At 37.9% G+C, this 21,033-nt stretch overlaps 1 protein-coding gene across 2 annotated transcripts in view; it reads right to left on the bottom strand.

The window, feature by feature from the left end:
• ABCC4 (ATP binding cassette subfamily C member 4) overlaps positions 1 to 21,033 on the bottom strand; it is a 141,498-nt gene that overhangs the window by 82,817 nt on the left and 37,648 nt on the right. For both annotated transcript variants that reach the window (XM_039730451.1, XM_039730452.1), the window contains exons 14-19: positions 14,777 to 14,873; positions 13,353 to 13,571; positions 11,855 to 11,995; positions 10,442 to 10,479; positions 10,032 to 10,132; positions 6,972 to 7,118 (exon numbers count right to left, since the gene is read on the bottom strand). In XM_039730451.1, coding sequence (XP_039586385.1) covers positions 6,972 to 7,118; positions 10,032 to 10,132; positions 10,442 to 10,479; positions 11,855 to 11,995; positions 13,353 to 13,571; positions 14,777 to 14,873 — 743 coding nt within the window. The remainder of the gene's footprint in view (positions 1 to 6,971; positions 7,119 to 10,031; positions 10,133 to 10,441; positions 10,480 to 11,854; positions 11,996 to 13,352; positions 13,572 to 14,776; positions 14,874 to 21,033) is intronic.

The raw sequence follows: 21,033 nt of genomic DNA, 5'->3' as shown, positions 1-21,033 counted from the left end.
TCCAAACACTCTACAAGATCACCACAGGCACAAACTAATCTTCACTTGTTGCATAATCTGCAAGATGCTGGCAATCTGAAAAAAAGGAAAAAAAAGAAAGAAACCTCAACTAATTAATTCACCCAGATGCTGCAGTGCAGATTACCTAGGACCGTCTGGGAGAAAGAATTCTGTGCAGCATAAAGCAGAAGAGTGCTAATGAAATGAGTTTGCACTGTGATAGTGTTTGTTTCATTTTAATTTCCAGCTACTCAAGATTAAACAAAAAAAACCCCAAAACATCCCATCAAAGCAGGCTAGTTTTTCTGGAAACACCACAGTGGTCCAACTGTGTCTGTGGTCCATAGGGGACAGCAGTGGAAGGTTATGGCACAGCCAAGAGTCAGATGTGCATGGCTGTCACCCAGAGTGGGGGATCCACATGTTCAAAGCTCACACTGAACCCGAGGGGGAGAAGAGCTGGACTGCCTTTCCTACATTCCATATACATGGTCTCACCACCTGGCTATTCATTATCCCTGCCCAGCTCTTCTCCAAAGTAATTTATTTTTGGAAATGCTTATGCCTTGTTCCAAGGTTGAATGAAGTGAGTTTTGGTAAGTTTTTCCTCATTTCCCAGAGAGGATCATTTCCCATCCAAAAGAGACATCCATGAACAGCAAGAGAGGATATTCTATCCATGTGGCACCTCCAGTTCCCACTATCCACAGCAGTCGTAGCAGCATTCCACAATTTATAAACAAATTAAAAATAGCAAAGAAAGGTACATATTTAAAATAGTTATTATCAAAACAAACAAAAATTTTCTCCATTTTGGATTATCTCTAAAAGCTTATTTGTAGCTGTATCACCTCAGTTGGGCCCTCTTTTTAAGCCCCTTGCAGTTTTTCATCAATATTACAGCAGTCTCTCCCTCTGTTTTCAAGTGACACTTAGTTCCCCATTGCCACAAATCTCCCCAAAACAGCATGCCAACTGTGCAAGACTAAAACAAAATTTTGTTTTTATTTTCCAGCTACACTTGCAGGAAAGAGATGTCTCTGAACAGCTTCTGTGCAGTCTTCTAAAGCCAGTATTTTTAATTAGGCTTCCCTGTCTTGCTCGACATTCCATGCCTCCTTTTTGCTCGGCTGAGGTGGGGCGAGAGCAGCTCTCTCTGTAGCTGCTTCAGTAAATGAAAACACTAGACTTTGCAGTATCTGGGCAGGTCAGCATACGGTCAGAAATGAGTTTCACAGCAGGCTGTTTTCCCCACCAGGGAATCTTAATGTGAAGAAGATCGAAAATCCCTATGAAGGGACGCGGAATCTTGTGCCAGGGAAGCAAGAGGCTGCGCTTGGAAGTGGCTGTCAGTGCAAGCTTCATGCTATTTCCCTATCAAATAATGTCTCATCCCCTCCTACAAACAGCTTTTCTGTAAAGCTTTTAATTTTATCTCCCATATTAGGCATAAATGGGGTGAGCTCTGACTCGGTGAACTGAAAATGTAATGGGCTTGTCTCATCGGTTTATGGCCAAGTTTCATTCAATTATTATTGCAGGAAAGAACAGGACAGAGTTGAATCGAGTTACGCTAATAGATAATGAATGTAAACATAACTCCAGAGTGCCATTTACTGACTTTACAGACTACTTCTATAGCAATCAGCTTCGTACGGCTCTTGACAGAATCATAATGGTGATAAAACACATGGAAGCACAAGACTATTTAAACTCTTAACAAAGCCATGATAATACTAACAGTAAATGAGTAACTCCCATAAAATATCATTTAATAATCACGCCCTGATAAGATTTAAAGTACATATCGCCATTGTTATATGAAAAAAACATTAAAGGGTTTTTTCTTTAACACATGTAGCAACCTAACAGGTTTTAATTACCACACCTACTTCAGTGACGAGCTGTTCCACTCAAACACCCAAACATAATATTTACAACGTTGTGTGGTTGTTAAGGATCTTGATGATTGATGGAACCCATTGTGCTGCCATCTTAATAACAACAAATGCAAGTGATTACCAACACGGAAGAGAGAATCTGTGTTTTTATTTTACAACAAAAGGCTGTCCTATAGGGACTTCTTTTTCAACGTAAACTAACAAACCTGTGCACATGTGAATGCCCTTTAGAGCTTGGCACAGAGAGTCAAAAACAAAGCCTTTGCTGCTTTAAGGACAATGTATTTTTTTGTATTAGCTTAAGAGAACATGAAAGCTGTCAAAAGAGCTGGTACAGTTTTTCACAACCCTGCAGAATTCATCTTGACCACAAGGATATATCTGAAAACTGCATCAGAAAGATAGGACAGATCTCGTTTCCAAAAAAAAAAAAAGAAAAAAAGAAAGCAATTGAGTCATTGAGTCAAAGAGGAATACAATACATTTCCTGGCATTACTACTGAATATTTATATCACTGACGAATGAGACTACAAACGAAGTATCTTAACATGAAGCTCTGCCTTGTTAACTGCATGATATGCCAAAACACCACCTACTGTAAATCACACCGTTTAAGACCAGTATTTCTTGTTTAAACATGCTACTTGTTCAGCAGATTCACTTGTGTGAACAAGCATACATTAATGTACACTAACTAGAGCAGTTTCACTATCCATCTGATAAAGTATAATTTAACAACCTCATTATCAGCATTGTAATTTTCAGACTGCTGAAATATCATATTCGTTGCAAATATTATATGGTTGAAACGCTGTAACAACATTGCCCATTTGACACTTCTGTCAGATAAAATGCAGATAGTCGTTTGTGCATTGATGAACATGCTTTTAATCCTATAAAGAAACTTTCTCTGTCAAATTATAAGCGTTTCAGCAGTTGACTTATGAACACCATAATTAAAATCCTTATGCCTTAAAGAAACACAAACTTCATTATAACAACTGCTTTCTTTCACATTTTAATCTTTTTATATTTGGAGTTTGCTTTCATGTGCTGCTATTAGCTATCAGTTCAGCGTGTCATTTCTGGCTGCCAAAACCAAAAAAGAGTATTTCTCTCTATAACCTGTCAAATCTCAAAGTCTAGATAAGTACCCAAAAGGATCAATATTTATTCAATGTTTCCACAAAGCATTTGTGGGTGAAGAAAAAATCTGTTAATTTAACAGGTCAAGGACAAACATCATACAATTCAGTGCCTCTCATTTCTAAGAAGGCCAGAAATGCTGCAAAGTCTGCCAAAATATTTCTTTTCCTCCTGTAACTCAGAACCAAGAGTTTGGGGAGATACAATTTGGGGGAAAAAAAAAAGCTGTACTTCTGTAGTGATTCTGGTTCAATTTAAATTTCAGGCAGATTCTCTAGAAGGGGAAGAGATTTCTATTTTAGCTGAACAAATTAATGTATATCATCCATTCCTTCTTACCCATCAGCAGAGCAGCAGCAGATTTCAGCTTCCTAAATTCAATGCAATTCAAAATTACACAGAATTTACACTAGAACCACCATAAGTGAAAATTATGCAGTTACACATTAGAAACACTTCTCTAATCTCTGTCCATAAATCCCAGAAAGGAACAATTCATTTACAAGCTAAGCAAGTAATCTTGAATCAAATCCTGAAGCCTGTCACAAGTAGGATCATCTGAACTATTCACTAAGAAACTAATTTCAAAAGAGGCCAGTCCCAAATCAAGTCTTTGCTGCTGAAGTCCAGGTTCCTTTCACATAGCTTTATAACCAATCTGTTTTGAAATGTTACAAACATCTTGAAAAAGATACTAAAAGGAATAATGGCTGAAGAAGGTCTCCCTGATGGGAGCCTTCTGACTCTAGAGGGTTATCTGAATTTTTGGCCACTATTTCCAAAATGAAAAAAGTTCCTGAACTCAGCACTACATGAAGCTGAAAAGCTTATTGTGTAAAAGATCAGGAGAAAATACTATTCTTGCAGATAATTAAGACAACTGAATGGAACCACAGTACTATTGCTCAGCAGAGAAGCTGAAAATTCACTCCTCAAATATCATCTCTAAAAACACAACAGATGAAATTTGTTATCCTTCTAAGAAGCCTCTGTAATGCTCGACTGGGATAAAACAGATCATGCTGCCCTCTTGTGCTAGACATGCAGAGAAATCAACCCCTTTTTATTCCTGCAAGTGACATGTGAAGAGCAATATATAAAGCTTTCACTATGAAATAGCAAACCTCCACATCTTCCTACTTTACAGATACTCTGACATTCATGTCATTCTCTTACTGAGATATGGGTAGAAGAGCAAAGGAAGTTTCCAGAGAGCCAAATTCTACACTCAAAAAAAGACCACATTTATGAACAAATGCAGACAAGTCAGATGTAATGAAACCCAAAATACTAAACACTTCAACTAACCATCAAGCTTTCACAACAGCTGTGTAAGTGATGCAGCAGATACCTGCTGCTAGATTTGAATTTCAGTCATAAATAAATGGCAATTTTTTCTGCATGCTGGGTAAGACAATGCTCTTTGGCCACTTAGAACTACCAGCTCAGTAGGGTTAGACTAAACACTTAAGAAGCAAAGAGAGGGACAGTCATTTATTAATAAGGTTCTTCCAGCGCAAAATATGCAGTAATGTTTAATTCTTTTTAGACCTATACTGAATTGAAAGGTGAAATCTGTGTACAAATATTTTTTTGGCTGGAAAGGGAGACGGGAGAGGGGTCCTTTTATTCCTTTTCTCTCTCTCTGCTATGCAATCCAGGTTCCAAAAATACACTGACATTCTTCTATCATCTGGATAAAATGCTAGTTACTATTCCCCTTACAACCTACTCCTCCCTATATATTGCTAATGCAATCTGTAAAGAGAGGTCTTGGGCTTATGCCTAAACTGATTCACAAAGCACAGTTTTTTTAGAAATAAGTCATCTCATTTATTCACCAAGACTGATTGGATCTACACTGTTGGGAGCTGACAGACATGTCATGATTCACCACGCATTTCCATTTCCTAATGTCGACTCCCTGATGCTCCTCGTTACTCTGCTTCCCCAATAAGAACTACCAAGAGCTTGGGATGTCTGTTTATTTAAGTTACCTTACTCAACTCTGGAACACAGATCACCATGTGTTAAAAATACTAGCCGTGGCATTTTTTAATTACTGATTATTTTTTGATAAATGAAACAGCAAAATTCAGTTCAGCAACTGCTTCTGCAGTTCTTAGCGACCTCACACTAATACTGAGAACATGCTGGATGCTTAAGTGACAGATCTGACATTACAATACCAGCTTTGCTAATATGGGATATGATAACTAATAGTTTGGCTTAGCTATCACAATCACAGGCTAGAAAAAAGCACATTTAATAACTTAAATTTCTTTTTAGTATGTCTTTCATAGGCATATTTAAAAAAAGGCAGGGAAAAAAATCCCACCTCAGTGCAAGAAACAGCATGTGAAGTTCAAAAAGATAAATAAACAGTAAAAAAACCCATGTAAATCAGACAATGAAATACAGATATTACAAACATATTTCAGAACTACTAAATGCTGCAATTCTGAATGAGAACATTGTCTCATGTGTCATCTTTTTTCTTCCCTTTTTTACTTTTTCAAAGAATGCATAGATCAGAACAGCAGAACTTTTGCATGCCACCCTGACCAAAAGAAAGATGAAGGGAAAGAAATATATACATCCTGAAGTTAATCCTCTATTACAAAATATCTGTTGATTAACAGAAACACACATCTAAGTCACAACAGTGTGTGAATACCAGCGACAGGCAGATTTAAAGAATGTCAGTTTTACAGTGCACTGCTAATTAGAGCTTCACAGTGTTACAAATCAAACTGGTGTTACTCTGCATTGTTGCTGATGTTTTCTCTCTAGTTCTCAGTTTGTTATTATGAACCACATTTATGGGCATTCTTACAAGATCACTATGTATTCCCTCAAAAATGAAGTTACTGCGTTTGCTGTGCACACACACACAACAGAGAAGAGGAAAACCCCTGACAGATCAGCACTAGGACTTCTTCTCATGCACGTGCTCTCACTAGCTCCCATTTCCTGAGCTTGCCTTCTAAACCTTTGCAGTGGCTTTGAATTTGCATTTCCACACACTCACAGTATAAGCAGGCCATGTAACACAGCCCTAACTTTCTGCTGTTGTAGGGGCGTTCTTTAAGATTAAATTGTACACATTTCATTCATCATATTACGGCCGTGAACCTTTTCTCCACATAAGTATCTATTTCCTGAAAATATGACTACTTTCTCTGAAACAATAAAGCCATCCCTATAGATACTTAAAATTAAATGTCTCCTGGTGCTATGAAAACAAGTCAATTTTTTTCCAAGGGAGTGAAGACCATCAGGTTTCTGGTTCTCATGTAAAAGAGAAACCTTTGGCTAGTCAATCAGTGCCACCCACTTTCCCACTCTCTTCACTCTGCTCCAGCTTCTCTCTCCTTTCTCCTGAAGAACAGAAGGATCTGGATCACAGTTTTACAAAACCAATTCATGCACATTCAGCACACAGGAGACTCCCTGTGAAACTGCATTGGAACAACAGTGCAAAGGTCCAGGTACAACACCAAAGGTACAGCTAATTCATTGTTCTATAAGCTGCATTTAAAAATTTTTACAAAACCAATTCATGCACATTCAGCACACAGGAGACTCCCTGTGAAACTGCACTGGAACAACAGTGCAAATGCAGGTCCAGGTACAACACCAAAGCTACAGCTAATTCATTGTTCTGTAAGCTGCATTTAAAAACAGTAAGATGAACCATCAATAAGCAGTCTGAGTTTGAAACTGAAAAGAATTACACTGTAAAATTTGAAGTGTTTAAGTAAAATTTTAGATTTAGAAAGTCTAAGTAATAGAAGCAAAAGAACCCAACAGAAGTGCAAAAATATAATCAAATTGTAATTGTTCAAAAATGATACCATTTGTGCAATCAAGGAGATACATTAAATATTGAGGGGCTTGGGTGGTTTTTACAATAAACTTACCTATAGGATTTCTGTCGAAAAACAACACAGGGGCTTTCAAAATGGATTGAAACATTTTGTTGTGCAAATTCTGACCAGAATTGACAAGAACTTGGAACACCAGAAGACTTCTTAATATGCCAAATAGTGTTGTAGCCACTGTTAAACCTGAAAACAAACAAACAAACAAAATCCCAAAACGTGAATAGAGCCTCCAAAAAGACATGGATTTTTCAGAAGAAAAATAAATTAAAAATAAAATTGCACTAAAACCAAATTTTCTGGATTCTGCACATAGCAAGAATCCAAACTTAAGCCTAGGGGCACTAACACTGAGTGCAAAACACAGATACATTTGTCACTAGCTTCAGTTACTATCACAGAATCAATTTAATCCATTTCTCTTTTTCTGTTTGAAAGAACTGGTACTTCATAGAAATGTAGGAAATGTCTGTTAACCCATGAGATAAATGTGTATTGAAACTTTCTGCATAACAGCGTTACTAAAAAATTCATTTCGCAGTGCCATGTATAATTGTGGCTTGCGCAGGTCACTGTGAAGATTCAACACTTGCCAGCAGGTATTAAACAAGTAATATATACATGGCTATTTAGACACAACCTTGACTTACTCCCAATCAGCCCAAACCACTCATCCCATTCTACCCCTTGTAAAACACACCAAATCATTTAAATTATGTGTCTTTCAGACTATGTAAGATGCATTTCTTATGCTACGTGAAGAAACAGTCCTTCTAGGGAACTGGTGTGCAGACTCTTTGTTTCTCTTCTGGACACAACTCTGCTTACAACACAAGGGTGCTACAGGGCAAAAAACTGAAATAAATAATGAGATTGCTGTTGCTCTGTTTGCTGTGCATAATCTCCAATGTGGCTGCTCAAATTCCCTGTCAATAAGAGTGAACAGTGAAGGTCTAAACCTTACATTTAGCAGAGCTTTCAGGCTCCACGAGTTCTGCTTCAGGAAGCACAGCTACCTCAGGTCTTGAGGACATGCTGAAGTTAGACTCCAACTATCAGCAGAAAACCTTGCCTATTCTCAGGGCAGGTTAAATTCATACACAATTCAGGAACAGCAATAGTAACAGTGGGAAAGAGGGAGGTTTTAAATTATGCGACATGGTTAAGCTATCTCACCCTGCTTCCTCCTGTATCCTCCCAGGGAGTAAATAAAGGTATCATCACTATTTCATTTGGCTTCTTGCAGTTTATTGCTCACATTTTGTGCTGTTTTTAAGAAAAAAGATGGTGGCTGGGATGAGAGGTTTTTTGCCTTGTCCCAGCTGCTGTATTCCAGGCCAGGTAGGAGAAGACAAGTTTCCCAAGAATACCTGCACATACCCAAACAGGAAAGCTGGGTCATGCAAAAACGGAGCAGGAGAGGCACAGCCCATTCCTAACAGCAGTCTATGGGAGCGACAGAGGAGAGGGACAACACGTTGGAAACCCTCTATTTCTGTACAACTGTAGTCAGGCCTGGAAGCAGCTGGAACGACCTCCCAGAACAAAACACCTGAACAGACCTGATGGCTCAGGAGAAGGAGAAACAAGACATGCTTCCAAGTCCTTCTCTTGCTCTGTCTCTTTGCTTTCCCTGTTCATGAGCTCAGAACCTCAGTATGAGAGAGACAAGGGCTCTTTGCATGCTTGCCTTATAGAAGAGGTGTGGAATTGGTACCTCAGGTCTGGCCAGCAGTGTTCCCTATTAACAGCAATTTTACTCTTAAAAATCTTTGTTTCACAGAAGCAACAAGGACTAAGAAGGAACTACTACAGTGGGTTTGTTTTTTCAAACATTGAGAATCAGAAATAAAAATGACAAATTGTTTTCTGCTGTTTAAGAGATTATACAAAAAGGTAAGTTGATTATGTATTTCACGTAAAATGTACTACCTTTTTATAACTTTGTCAACTTCAGTTTTGTGTAGGTAAGTCAACACTGTCTGTTCAACCATTGCAAATATCTCACTAAGTCATCTAACGTTTCAATATAAAGGTTGTTCTGCTATCTAGAGCAAAATATTCCTTAATGGATAAAATTTTCACTAATGCTTTAGGCTATCTGGTCAGAGAAAGTGAAATTTGCCATATTTAATCATACTGTGCACTCCACTGGAACTCTTCATGAAATAAGACATTACACAGAGAAAATAAGAGCCAAGTTCATCTGGCTTCTAAATTGTTGCTTTCCAGGCCAAACACAATGTTTTCTGTCAGCCACTTAGATCAGGATTCCAGAAAACAAACTAAACAAAAAATCCTGCACCTATTCTCTCAGCCATGGAGATGTTTCTGAATACATTCAATGCATATTCTTCTGGCATTCCACCTGTTTTCTCACACCAATCATTTACATCTCCATGAAGAAATTACCATGCCATACAAAACCGTACATCACTAGGAGTGTTAAATAGCTGAATCTGAGAGCATGCACATGATTCTTCTGTGGCAATTTTTACTACATCTCAGAGCAGTTTTTCAAGATGTTTGGATGCCTGAATGCAAGGATCAACGCCCTTTTCTGAATATTCAGAAGCATAATGCTACCTATTGAAATATATTGAAATGTTTTTTAACAACCTGCTTTGCATACCGATCTAGGATGCCTTTTAAAAGCTTGTTCTTTTGCTATGGCACTTCCCAAGAAATGTAGCCATGCCAAGTTTTAGAACAGCACAGAACAAAGATCCATTCCTAATCCCTCTTGCCATCCATATAATGACTGAAGATTTAGCTCAATTACTTATTAATATATAGACAATAACCACAACGTTAATGTGACTGACTTTTCAGATACTCAATTCCTGATTTATTCCCAAAATCCAGTCAAAGCAATTAAAGACTCTGCATTCAACCTATTTCTCCTGTTTAGATTTATTTTATTTATTGCAATCTATTTAATCAGAAAGCAAGACTCAGGCTTCTAATCTGTTAAGACATTGCTCAGTTACTGCTTGAAATCACATTTCCCCACGTATTGCTTTGCACCTCTCAAAAATCTCTCTCAGATAATAAATAGTTCTTAGCCAGACACACATACACATGTGCATGTGCAATTACCTGCATAAATTCCCAAATAGAAGTTAAGGTCTAGATGATCAGCCTTATTTGTTCCATTATTTCCATTTGTTGTGAGATTCAACTTTTCTTGATGATTTGCCCTGTGGAAATGCACACAGAAGATAACCATCATCAAATAAGTGCATTTAGCTGTTTCCAGACTCAACTCCTTAGCTGAAATCTTTCGTTCAAATGATCTCATGTATCGATGCTGTCATGCATCACGACATGAATAGATGCAATTACAGTCTACACTTAGCAAAGGTTTAAAATTTTTTCCCCCCCAAAAAGAAGTGGAAATCAGAGGAAGATCTGAACTATCTAGAACAGATTCCATTTATTTTCAACTAAACAAACAGCACTTGACTGAAAAGGCAGAAACAACCAGCCACTTATTATCACCAACTTACCAGTAAGAAAGCCACCAGTCCTGGAGCACATAGGCCACCTTAAGCAAAAGAAGCAAATATAAGAATCATCTCACAAAATTAAAAATAAAATTAGAAAATTAAATTTCCTTGCTATTCTTTCAAGCTCTCTGGGAAAACATCACATATTCAGAAAAGTATGCCATCCAGTCTTTCAAGACCAGCAGCAATTTGCCAAGCACATTAGAAGGTGCTCTACAAAGAAAGAAGTTACCTTAAATTACCTTACATGTTAGCAAACTAAAGGAAAGCAATACACTTTAGCAAACAAAATATAGTAGCTCTTCCTAATGTATGTTAATTGAACATTAAAGAACCCATTTTCTCAGTTCCTAAATTTGCTACAAGAGATATTCCAAAATGCTTTTTGATTAACAAACTTTCTGATGTTACTGGTCCAGAAATTTGTGTTTACAGGAGATAATTACCAGAAACAGGGTTGAAGGAGGATGAGAGAGGAGAGGGAGGGAAAAACTACTTCTGCCACCTTCCTTCCATGACAAAAGGTGACTACAAACATGTAACTGGGTTATTATCTCAAAATACACTTCTGTTCATGTCAATTTGAAGTTGTGGGCAGTCTACTAGAGGGATCTGATCTTGCTTAGCTATCTTTCCAACAGACTCAATTCAAGGACAAGCAAGATGTAAGATGTTAAAATATATAGACTATATTTTTAGAGCCAAGAAAAATAATTTCCATGAAATTAATTTGAGCTTTCTCAGCAAGAAACAGAGAAAACAGCAATAAGAAATCCTCACTCCACTTCCTCAGTTCACCACTGCTTCCAGTAAGTTTGTAAATAACTTTCCTTTTATAAAAAATCTTTTACATACCTGCTACAGTCTGCATCACACAAAATATTTGCCTATGCTCTTCCTCACTTTCTCATTCTGCTAAACAGTGACCCTCCTTCTAAACTTTTCACATAACCTGCACTAACCAACAGGTGAGCTGTTCTCTGAACACTTCTGTCAGGCTCTGTCCTCCCACACCCAGTACATCTCTTTACCCTCCTCAACTGGAAACATTCTGACTGTTTTGGTTTGTTAAATACCCTTTTTTAAACCTTGTGATTTTTTTCTTTTTTCTAAATAAAAGTATACTGGCTTATAATTTTTGTGTCATGTTATCAAAATAATTATTTTAGTGAGGTATTAAAATTGTTGAAATAAGGATCAGTGCAAGACCTCTTAATGCTGTATCAAAAATTCCATGCTGATACTTGGGTACACTACAAAATTATTAAAAAACACCCAAACATTTTAGATTAAACATTACAGCAACAAATATGCACTGTATTAAAAGAAAAAAAAAAAAAAAAAAAGGAGGTGGGGGGGAACCTCACAACCCCAAAATACATTCAATATTATTTGTGGCTTCCAACAACTTACCTGTGCCAAAATATTCAATAATATGAGTATAAAAATCACAAAGTAGTTTGCTCCTGCAGAGAAATACTTTCTGTAAACTTTAAAGTTTATTTTTCCCTCATGGCGACTCTCCTCCGGCACTGTAGCCAGTGCATTTTCTCCCTGAAAGAAAAAGTCCATAGAATAAACCCCATCAACCTTGTAGTTACAGATTTAGACTAAGCCACTTGAAAGTCATGGTTCAGAATTAGCAAACAATTAAACAAGAAGATAAAGTGATTAAGGATATAAAATCTTTAAATATTGAACTATAGCTATGACAAAAATAATTAGTCTCAGTGCACTAATACTGAAAAATCTACTCTGCAAAGCAACACTTCAAGGATTTTATTTGGCATTGCATCACCAAATATAACACAACTTCATATATAGCCAGAAATATTTACTCTGACCACTATCTGGGTTCTTCTTTTCCTATATACTACATTCACTCATTACAGCTCCAGAAATTAAGGCCTTTACTTGGGGAAGATTCTGTTTTCAGAATGCAAATGTGAGCAACCTTTCCTTCCCAGAAAAGCATTTAAATTAAACACTCTTCTACCAGTATGTACCATAATCAACCAACATATACCCAAGACTTACAAATTATCCATTTTTTTACAGTATATGCAATATAAAAACTAGTGTCAGTTCAGAGGACATGTAACAGTTGATTTTGTTGCCACAGGACATGGCTGTACAAGAGCAGTGGAATCAAGAGACCTGACAGACGTGAAAAGACAAATCCAACCTACTCATCCACAATAGGATTGATGCACTGTTTGATGTGAATGCAAACACACCACAGAAGGCAACCTCTGCTACAGAAAGTTTAGGGTTGCTTTTGCATTGGGCAGGCCAAGAGATAAGGAGGCACCTGGAAGTCACACTGGCACCACAGAAAGCCTTCTGTTTTCACCAACAAAAGGGCTGCAGAGAGCCAGGCAGCAGTGTCCCAGGATTACCCCCGCAGGGCCAGCTCAAGATCATGTGGGTATATTTATGGGTATGTTGATGCCAACCATGCAAACACAGACTTTGCATAAAGCCACAGCTTCTACATGCACTTCCCAGAGCTCAAGGACTTCAGGGAAAGTGTTCATTTTGGTTCAACACTGCACAAACACAGTGAAGCCACCCAACACAGTGGGATTGGCCCTTTACAACAGTGCTGTCAGGACAGGCTGAAAGAAGCACTGTGGTGGCTCTGGACTCATACAAGGAATGCTCCCAGCACTCAGCAGAGCTGATGCTGAGCTGCACAGACTGACTCTGCTGGGTCTGAGCAGCACCACGCTGAGTGTGAGCTGCCAGCCAAGCCAGCAGGTCCTCCACAGGCGAGCTCTCACCCAATAATGCAATTCAGTATTCCCTGAAATCCCAATGCAGCAGGGAAAGCCCATAAAGCCCATATCAAAATTAAAGTTAAAAACCAGCCAGACAAGAATGAAGACACTTCTCTCCTCTGAGCACTCACAGGTGGTTGTTCCACAGCTCCATCTTTCTGTGAGTGGACGGATGAATCCTGGGACAAGACAGAGGACTCCGAGAAGGTTCGGTTCCGGGCAGACTTCAGGTTGGGGGTTCCTGGAACTGACAGCTGCTCTACCACCTCCTCATCTTTTTTCAAAAGGGAAGCAAAGTCGATGCCAGATCTCAGGAACTCTGCATAGGTACCTTTCCCCACCATTTTACCCTACAATCAATATAAACTTTTAGTACCTTCATTATATACTTTCCATAAAGGACAATTTTTCTTACCTGTCCTTGCTACCTCTGGGGTTCTGCAGTTGCTGGGCACACTTCCCACTGCAGTAACTGAGCTGAAGCCTCTATGAGCTCCTCACTCAGAGGAGCAGAAACAAGCTCTTTAAGCTCTGACCAGTCACCTTGTAGAAGCTAACAGGGCCAACAAACAAACAGGATGAGAACAGCCCCAGCTACAGCCAGGGGAGAATCACTTCCCTGGAGAAGCTGTGGGACATCCCAAGCCATGCAGCTTTAGGACAACCTGCTAAACCACATACTCAACCATCAGTCTTTTTATATTGCTCCATCCCAGGGGTAAACACCATCTCCATTTTCTGATCCTCACAGAACCTTACAAGGAGCAACACTGACCATGTCCATGTTTCTTTCAGCTCAACCACAAATTCATTTCTCAAGAACTACTGAAACTTTTAAAGCAATCTGAATGGAAAGAAAAAGAGGGACCATGCCCTTTTTTGCACCATTGTGATGTATCAAAAGTAATTTCAAATTTTTCACTACCCAGCCTAAAAAAAAAAAAAAAAAAACCAGAAAAAAAAGCCCCCAGGAAATGATGACACAAGCAAAAAAAAAAAAAAAAAAAAAAAAAATAACAGAAAAAAAAACCCAACTGCAGTTCTTGCATTTCCCCTCTGCCTCTCAGCATCTGGTACAATGAAGATGGGAAGGAACCAGCTGTACTGAAGGCATGCTCATTCTCAAAGGCATCTGAGACTATTTCTCAGCCTTAATTTAAAAATTGATTTGTTGCAAAATTAACACAGTTCTTAATTCACACAGAAGTGTAAGAAACAAGAACAATAGCAAAACATTAACACAGTCTCGGACTGTATTAAATTTGAAGAAAGGGAAGGCTATAACTTTTATTTCAAAACCAGACAGTGTTTGAAGAAATAAGTATTATTAATGCAAGATTATTTTCATGCATGATAAAATTCAGAAACAGATTTTTCAGGGAAGATATTCCAAGAAAAATCAACTTATTAATAACTGTAAAACTGAAAAACCATATGTAGTCATAAGTAGATGGAAAATATATTTACAAACTAAAAATTAAAACCTGATTTTTTTCCCATTCTTATATTAAAAAGGATAATAAAAAAGTGTAAGTATAGACACTAAATCACTTACATCCTTTAAAATTAGAATCTGATTTGCAGCACGTAGATATTGCAACTGGTGAGTGACCAAAACGGAAATCTTCTGATTTAAGGCCTGACAAATACATCTGCAAAGAGATTGAAAGATTAATTAAAATTAAATGTCCTAAAAGATTTTATTTATTTCTGGAAAACTTCTTCTATTCAATTACTCATTTTTTAAAATAAGAAGATGACCATGCTTACTATATTTACAAAAACTATACAAAACCTTAACAAACATATTCCTTATTTAACTTCTTAAGTTTTTAAGGTATGGAAAAGAAATATAATTATTTCTGGTCTGAAAAAAAAAAAGAGGAGGCAATAAGACATTTCATTAAAGCTGTCTTAAACATTCTTGTCACAAATGTACATATCATAAACTAGATGGCAAAAACAGTATTTAAAAAAAGTTATACTAAAGGAAAGAGAAAGAAGGGCAAGATACTGTGGAAAATTAAGGAGAAATACAGCCAGTAAAAGTAATTTCCATGAGAGAAGCTTTCAGACCAGCCGTAACACTGAGCCACAGAAATTTCTGGAGAATTAAACAGTATTACTGATTTAAGAAAAAAAAACCCCAAAACATTCCAAAATAGTCCATGTTTATTTTTCCAACTGGTTCACTAAGGCTTAGTTTCATCATCCATGTACTTTTAGAAGTACTGCTCTGTATAACTGAAGAACAACAGCCAGGTGAAAAGCCCAATTCTAAGTGAATCACGATCTGACAGCGTGTCCCTTTCTCACTGATGGTACAGAGAACCCAGGGAAAGCCCTCTCAGCAGGGCAGGTAACTGGTCCAAGAGTTCAGACATCTGCTGGGGCCAGCCCAGCACTGCCACAACCTTTTTACCTGCCTTTTACAACCCAGATAGCTCACCTTCCCTGGGACTGTCTGCTACTCTTAAGAGGCAGATTTTGTTAGACTGTGAATCACACTTCAGGCATGACAACAGGACAAACTGCTGCACAAACTGCAGTCATCACTGTCACATTTATTACATGCACAAGCACACGCACAAGTGTGCACACAGTCACACAAGATCCAGACAGAGGACACCCAAAGGTTCTTCAGCCTTTCTTGAGTACAGAAAAAAGTGAGATGAAGGGACTGTGAAAGTTGCATCCTCTTCCCCAACTAGGAATCAATTTAAACGTAAAAATGTTCCTGGCAGAAGTTAAATGGGTTCTTCTCCATGTTTAAGCTAAACAGAAATTTCAACACCCTTGAAAATGTATTCCAGGGACAAGCTACCCTTGCCATTATAATTTTTTTTCTCTGAAGTTCAAGTCCTTTGGTGCAATTTCAATCCATTACATCCCCAAGGGCCCCTAGACCAGTTCATTCCTGTGTACAAGGTCCCTCCATACTTGAAGTCCTTCTCCTCCAGACATGAAAGAAAAACAAATAAAAGTAATAAAGAAGTCTCCCAAATAGACTTTTCTTTTAAGTTGCAGATAGCTTTCTTTTTTGCCTCCCTGCCCTGAACACCTGAATGTTCCTGACCACCTACACTGGAGTATGAAGCTGGTCTATACATTTTTTGAAGGGCACAAAATTGAACATTATTTCAGCTGAGACTTATATGTGCAAAACTTAACAGGAGTATTATTTTACTTATACTGCCACACAGTACTAGTCATAAATCTCAGAGTGCCATTTCCTTACGAAGACCCTGACATTACTGATTCATAACTGGGTTTGTCATCTACAACACTCTACACCTCCTTTTCCATTAACCACCACACTACTGATCCCTGCTCATTGTACCTTCAATGACTCAACACTTTGCACTTTTCCCTGCTGCATGCACCTACTAATTCACGTCCCATAGATAAAACTTCACAAACATCTGTTTCCAGAAATGCCTTTAGTATTGCCTGGTTTTCCATCACCTAAAAATGTACCATCAATGACCTTCATACATCATCAGAAATACCAGAATCAGAACAGACCACTCTAGAAAACTACACCCTTCTGACTGAACAGAAATAAGCAAAGAGTATTTCAAGTTAACAAACTTAAGTAACAGGATACTATAATCCATTTGAAAAACCCACTACACTTTGACAGCAAACTACTACACAATTAAAAAATAATTAGCTTGAGCTTTGATAGTGCAGACCATGAAGCAGGAGACACTGAGAAAGGGGCCTGCAACAACACAGTGCTCTCCTACGCAAAGGCAGAGTCTCAGCACTTCATGCATACAAATCCTCATTTGCTCTTCCTTCCCTATCAGGTCTGCTTTTCTTTGAGACAAGTTTTTCTTCAATCTTTTTTAAGTTTTTATCTCCAAGAACCAGCTTTCTTTCACCTCTGCAAAATGTCTCTTCTTTAATGATTCTACTTTCCTCCTTACCATTCTTTCTCCCTCTCCTTTTTGGAAGTTCACATGCAAGTTTAACTTTACTCCAGTTAATACTTATATTCATTTCAATGAAAATAACCACTGAAATGAAATTAAAGCACATGCAGAAGTGCTCACAGGCATAAACCCTTTGTTACATTAATTTACTTCCTATATTTGTTTTCCTCTCTCTTCCATTTAAATTTAAGCAGTTTAGGGAGAACAATCCCCCATTAGTTTTGCACATTTCAAAATTTACAAAATTTTTTAAAAAGTGTACTATAAGTATGCTATGCTTGCCAGAGACAAAAAACCCACACACCTTACATATTCTGCTCTGCTGTCTCTTTTTCTACTCTGCTGCTTCTGCTTCTATGCCTACCCTGATAATCATTTATCTCCATCTCATGACAAGTCCTGGTCACAAATAAATACGACTCGTCCACAGAAACCACCGACCTATTCCAGGCACCAGGTAGCACTGGATGGCTGGAGAAAGTACACAGGGAGATGCTTCTTCTGGCATACATTTCCAGCTTCCGGAGTCCATACATTAGGAACTTTCTGAGCCAGAGATCCTGGTGTTTGTGACCTTTTTCTGTGCTAATTCTGTCCGATATTAGGAATGATGTGTATACCACTCCCAACAACCATCACAACTTTAGGTCTTATTTCAAAAGATTCCTAAACTGTCCTGCAACTATGTCTACTCTCACAAGCACAGAGGAGAAAGAAATCAGGCTGATCATCAACTGAGACTGGCACACAGCTCCTGTCACTGGAAAAGACACACAGAAAGTAACAATACCTAGAGAAAGGCATGCCACAACAGACTGATGGAATATAAATCTCAGTCTTAAATACATGACTTTTGAGTCAATACCACTGGTGGGACACAATTTTATCTCTATCTAAAGGTGATCTGAAACCATATAATCTATAGCAATATATAGATAAAAAGGGAGAGTAGAAAATTCCTTGAGATCCAAGTGCAATTAATGATTTTCTTAGAAATCCTCATCTACTCCAAACTTCACCATACAAAGAAATGTGCTACTGGATCTCTGATGGCTGTGCCTCGTTTTGAAACTAGAGGTCTCAAAATATTGGATTTCTTAAAAGTGAATTAAAAGCTATTTTAATTTAAATAAATATAAAACAAAAGCAGCTTTTCTATCCAAATACAAATATGTAAAAAAACATATAACTTTACTGGCAACCCCCCCACCGGAAAACAGCTGAAGCATGCCTACTATTAACTATCAAGGACTCACAGGAAAAAAGGCAACAAATAACACAAAAATAGGAAATCTTCAGTTTATACCTTCCAAGGAATCTGACCAGGAAAGAGGAATTAATTGAAAAATTGCCTTTATCTACTCCATCATCCACAGAACAACTTGTCTGTATCAGGAAGAAATCCATAAGAGCTAAAGTCCTTCATTAATAATACCATGGTCTGTTTTCCCACTGGAGCTGTGCTACTTGCATTCTTTCTCATTTGAAAAGTATTTATATGTTTTAAACTACTTACTACAGTAGCCAAATAGAACATAGAAAAGCAGCAAACATAATGAACAGCCATCCACATGCCATAGCTTTGGGGAATTACTAGGACCATACCTATCTTTGTAAACACATAGACTAGACACTTGTAGAAAAAATAAACTTTAACATAAAATTGCAAGAAAAAAAAAAGAGCGAGTGAACTGAACAATATCCACTTCAGATTCTCATTAAAAAATCCCCTGTTTCTTCCATCTCATCCATTGTTTTAAGCCTCGTGGTTTGGACTCCTGGGGGAGCTGCCTGCATGAAGTGGTGTTTTGGACATTCCTCAGCACCATCTTCTAAGAAATCATTCTTGCCCAAGAGCTCTCTGTCTTCTCCACATTTCTTGCACTACTCAGGAAGCACTAAAGTACATGCCTTGACTTGTTTCTCAAAGCAACTTACTGAACATAATGCTCTCCCCACTACCCTCAATACCTTTACAGATTCCATGAAGCACTCAGAAAACAACTTCTGTTTGTAAAAAAACCTCCCCTAAAGTCTTGTGTAGGGAGGCATTGCTCGGTTTTCCTTCTTAGTACTACTCCACCCAGACCATTTTCTAAAAAATGTTTTTATTCTACTTCTCTGGGTTTTGCTTAATCTGATCTGGAGTTGCAGAGAGAAAATGAAAGTACAGGAACAACCCCAGCTACTTGTCTGAGTTTCAAATTCTCTGAGATAACCTCCTTATTCCTCCTCATCCTCACACGCTTATCAGCAAAACACAGTGCAATGGCTTCTATCTCCTTTATGGTTTTGTACATGCAAATATCCACACTTCCAGGTTTGCAGTAGAATGCAGATGCTGCCAGTGTCACAGCTCACATGAAAAGTAGAGTCAGCTGAAGAGGCAGCCTGACCCCCTTCACAAGGCACCAGGGTACTTTCTTGTCTCCCTCTTCATGGAGAGACCTTAAGACATCAGGGAGAGACAGGTTAACAGCTCAGGTGGGTGCACTTTCAGAACTCAGGCACTGATACAGTCAGATGCTAGAATTGCAGAAAGATCTTGTGCAGAAACAGAAAAGCAGCAGCTGAAGCCTAGAAAACTTCAACAGGCATTAAAGGAATTTGATAGTGCAAAAGAACCACACAGGTGACGAACTCCATCTATCAGTCATGGCAGCTGAAAAATCAACATATAGCCCATGCATCATAAAACTCTTACTCCATACTAGCCTACAGAAACAAACAATACCCTTTTGAAAACATCAGTAAAATAAAGCAAAATGTTAAAGGGGTTTCAGAGGGTCAAGATTTGAAACTGCAAACATCAACAGGATGTACAACTTTCAAATTTAGATACTAAAAGCTTCCTTGCATGGGGAAAAAAGAACATTCATTCCACTGCTACTCAGTGCAACTTCTATGACCATTTCTGCAATATTTCTGCAAGTTTTTATGATTATCTAGGGGAGGACAGGAGAGAACAATAGTAAAACCAAATTAATTCATGTATTTGGAGCATGGAATTCAAAGGATGCAAGTATGTTAAACAAAACACATTTACTGAAGGCCTTAACCAAAGACCACTGAATTTCCTCAACAGAAGCTTTTCCTTCTAGTAAATTCCAGATTATGCCTTTTAACATAGAGAGTTGCAAGCAGTGAAGAAGTAAGGACAAAACACTGGCTAGGACTAACCAAATTATTCTGATACTCACATATGTACCTTAAATTAGACAGTTTCAGAGGGTGCAGAAGAAGAAACTCACTGAAAAGGGAACCTGACTTTTAATAAACACTCTCCTGTTTCTTTGGAAATGGGGGAAGGTCCAGTATCCCTCTCTTACACAGTAAATGTGTACATTCTCTTTCCTTCTATTTCTGCTCTCTGCTGTCTACTCTGCAGGCTATATGCCCTGTTTCACCTACCCAAGAGAAATTTCAAGAATCAAAATTAAAAATTATTCAACAGTCTAACACAGTTCTGTCCTCTCCTTTAGCCAGTTGAATTAAGTGCTTATTACTAGCAAATAAAGTTGTAGCAAACTAAGAAGAGATTTAAAATCCCACCCCATTTTATTCTTCATTCAGTACTAATATTCATAAACCCCATTATTCACAAACCCCAATACTCATGTATGAAACTCGATATTTTCCCAAAGAAAATGGCACATATTTCCTTAAGAATATTTATCATATCTTCAAAACAGGGCTTTCAAAAATAAAGAACAAAGTCAACCAAAAATAGAGGGGAAGAAAATACCCTGTATCCTCCAATTACATAAAATAGGGGAAAAACAAATCAGAAAGTGAATGTACAAAGTTTTGTGAAGAAATCCATCTCCTCAGAAATGCCTTCTCAGGTTTTTTGATAAGGAATTACAATATAACA

Source organism: Passer montanus, unplaced genomic scaffold (genome assembly GCF_014805655.1).
Source record: "Passer montanus isolate IOZ18808 unplaced genomic scaffold, ASM1480565v1 scaffold72, whole genome shotgun sequence".
In the NCBI taxonomy this organism is placed as follows: Eukaryota; Metazoa; Chordata; class Aves; order Passeriformes; family Passeridae; genus Passer; species Passer montanus.
Note: the sequence above shows the minus strand (reverse complement) of the source record. Positions and strands in the feature narration are given on the sequence as shown.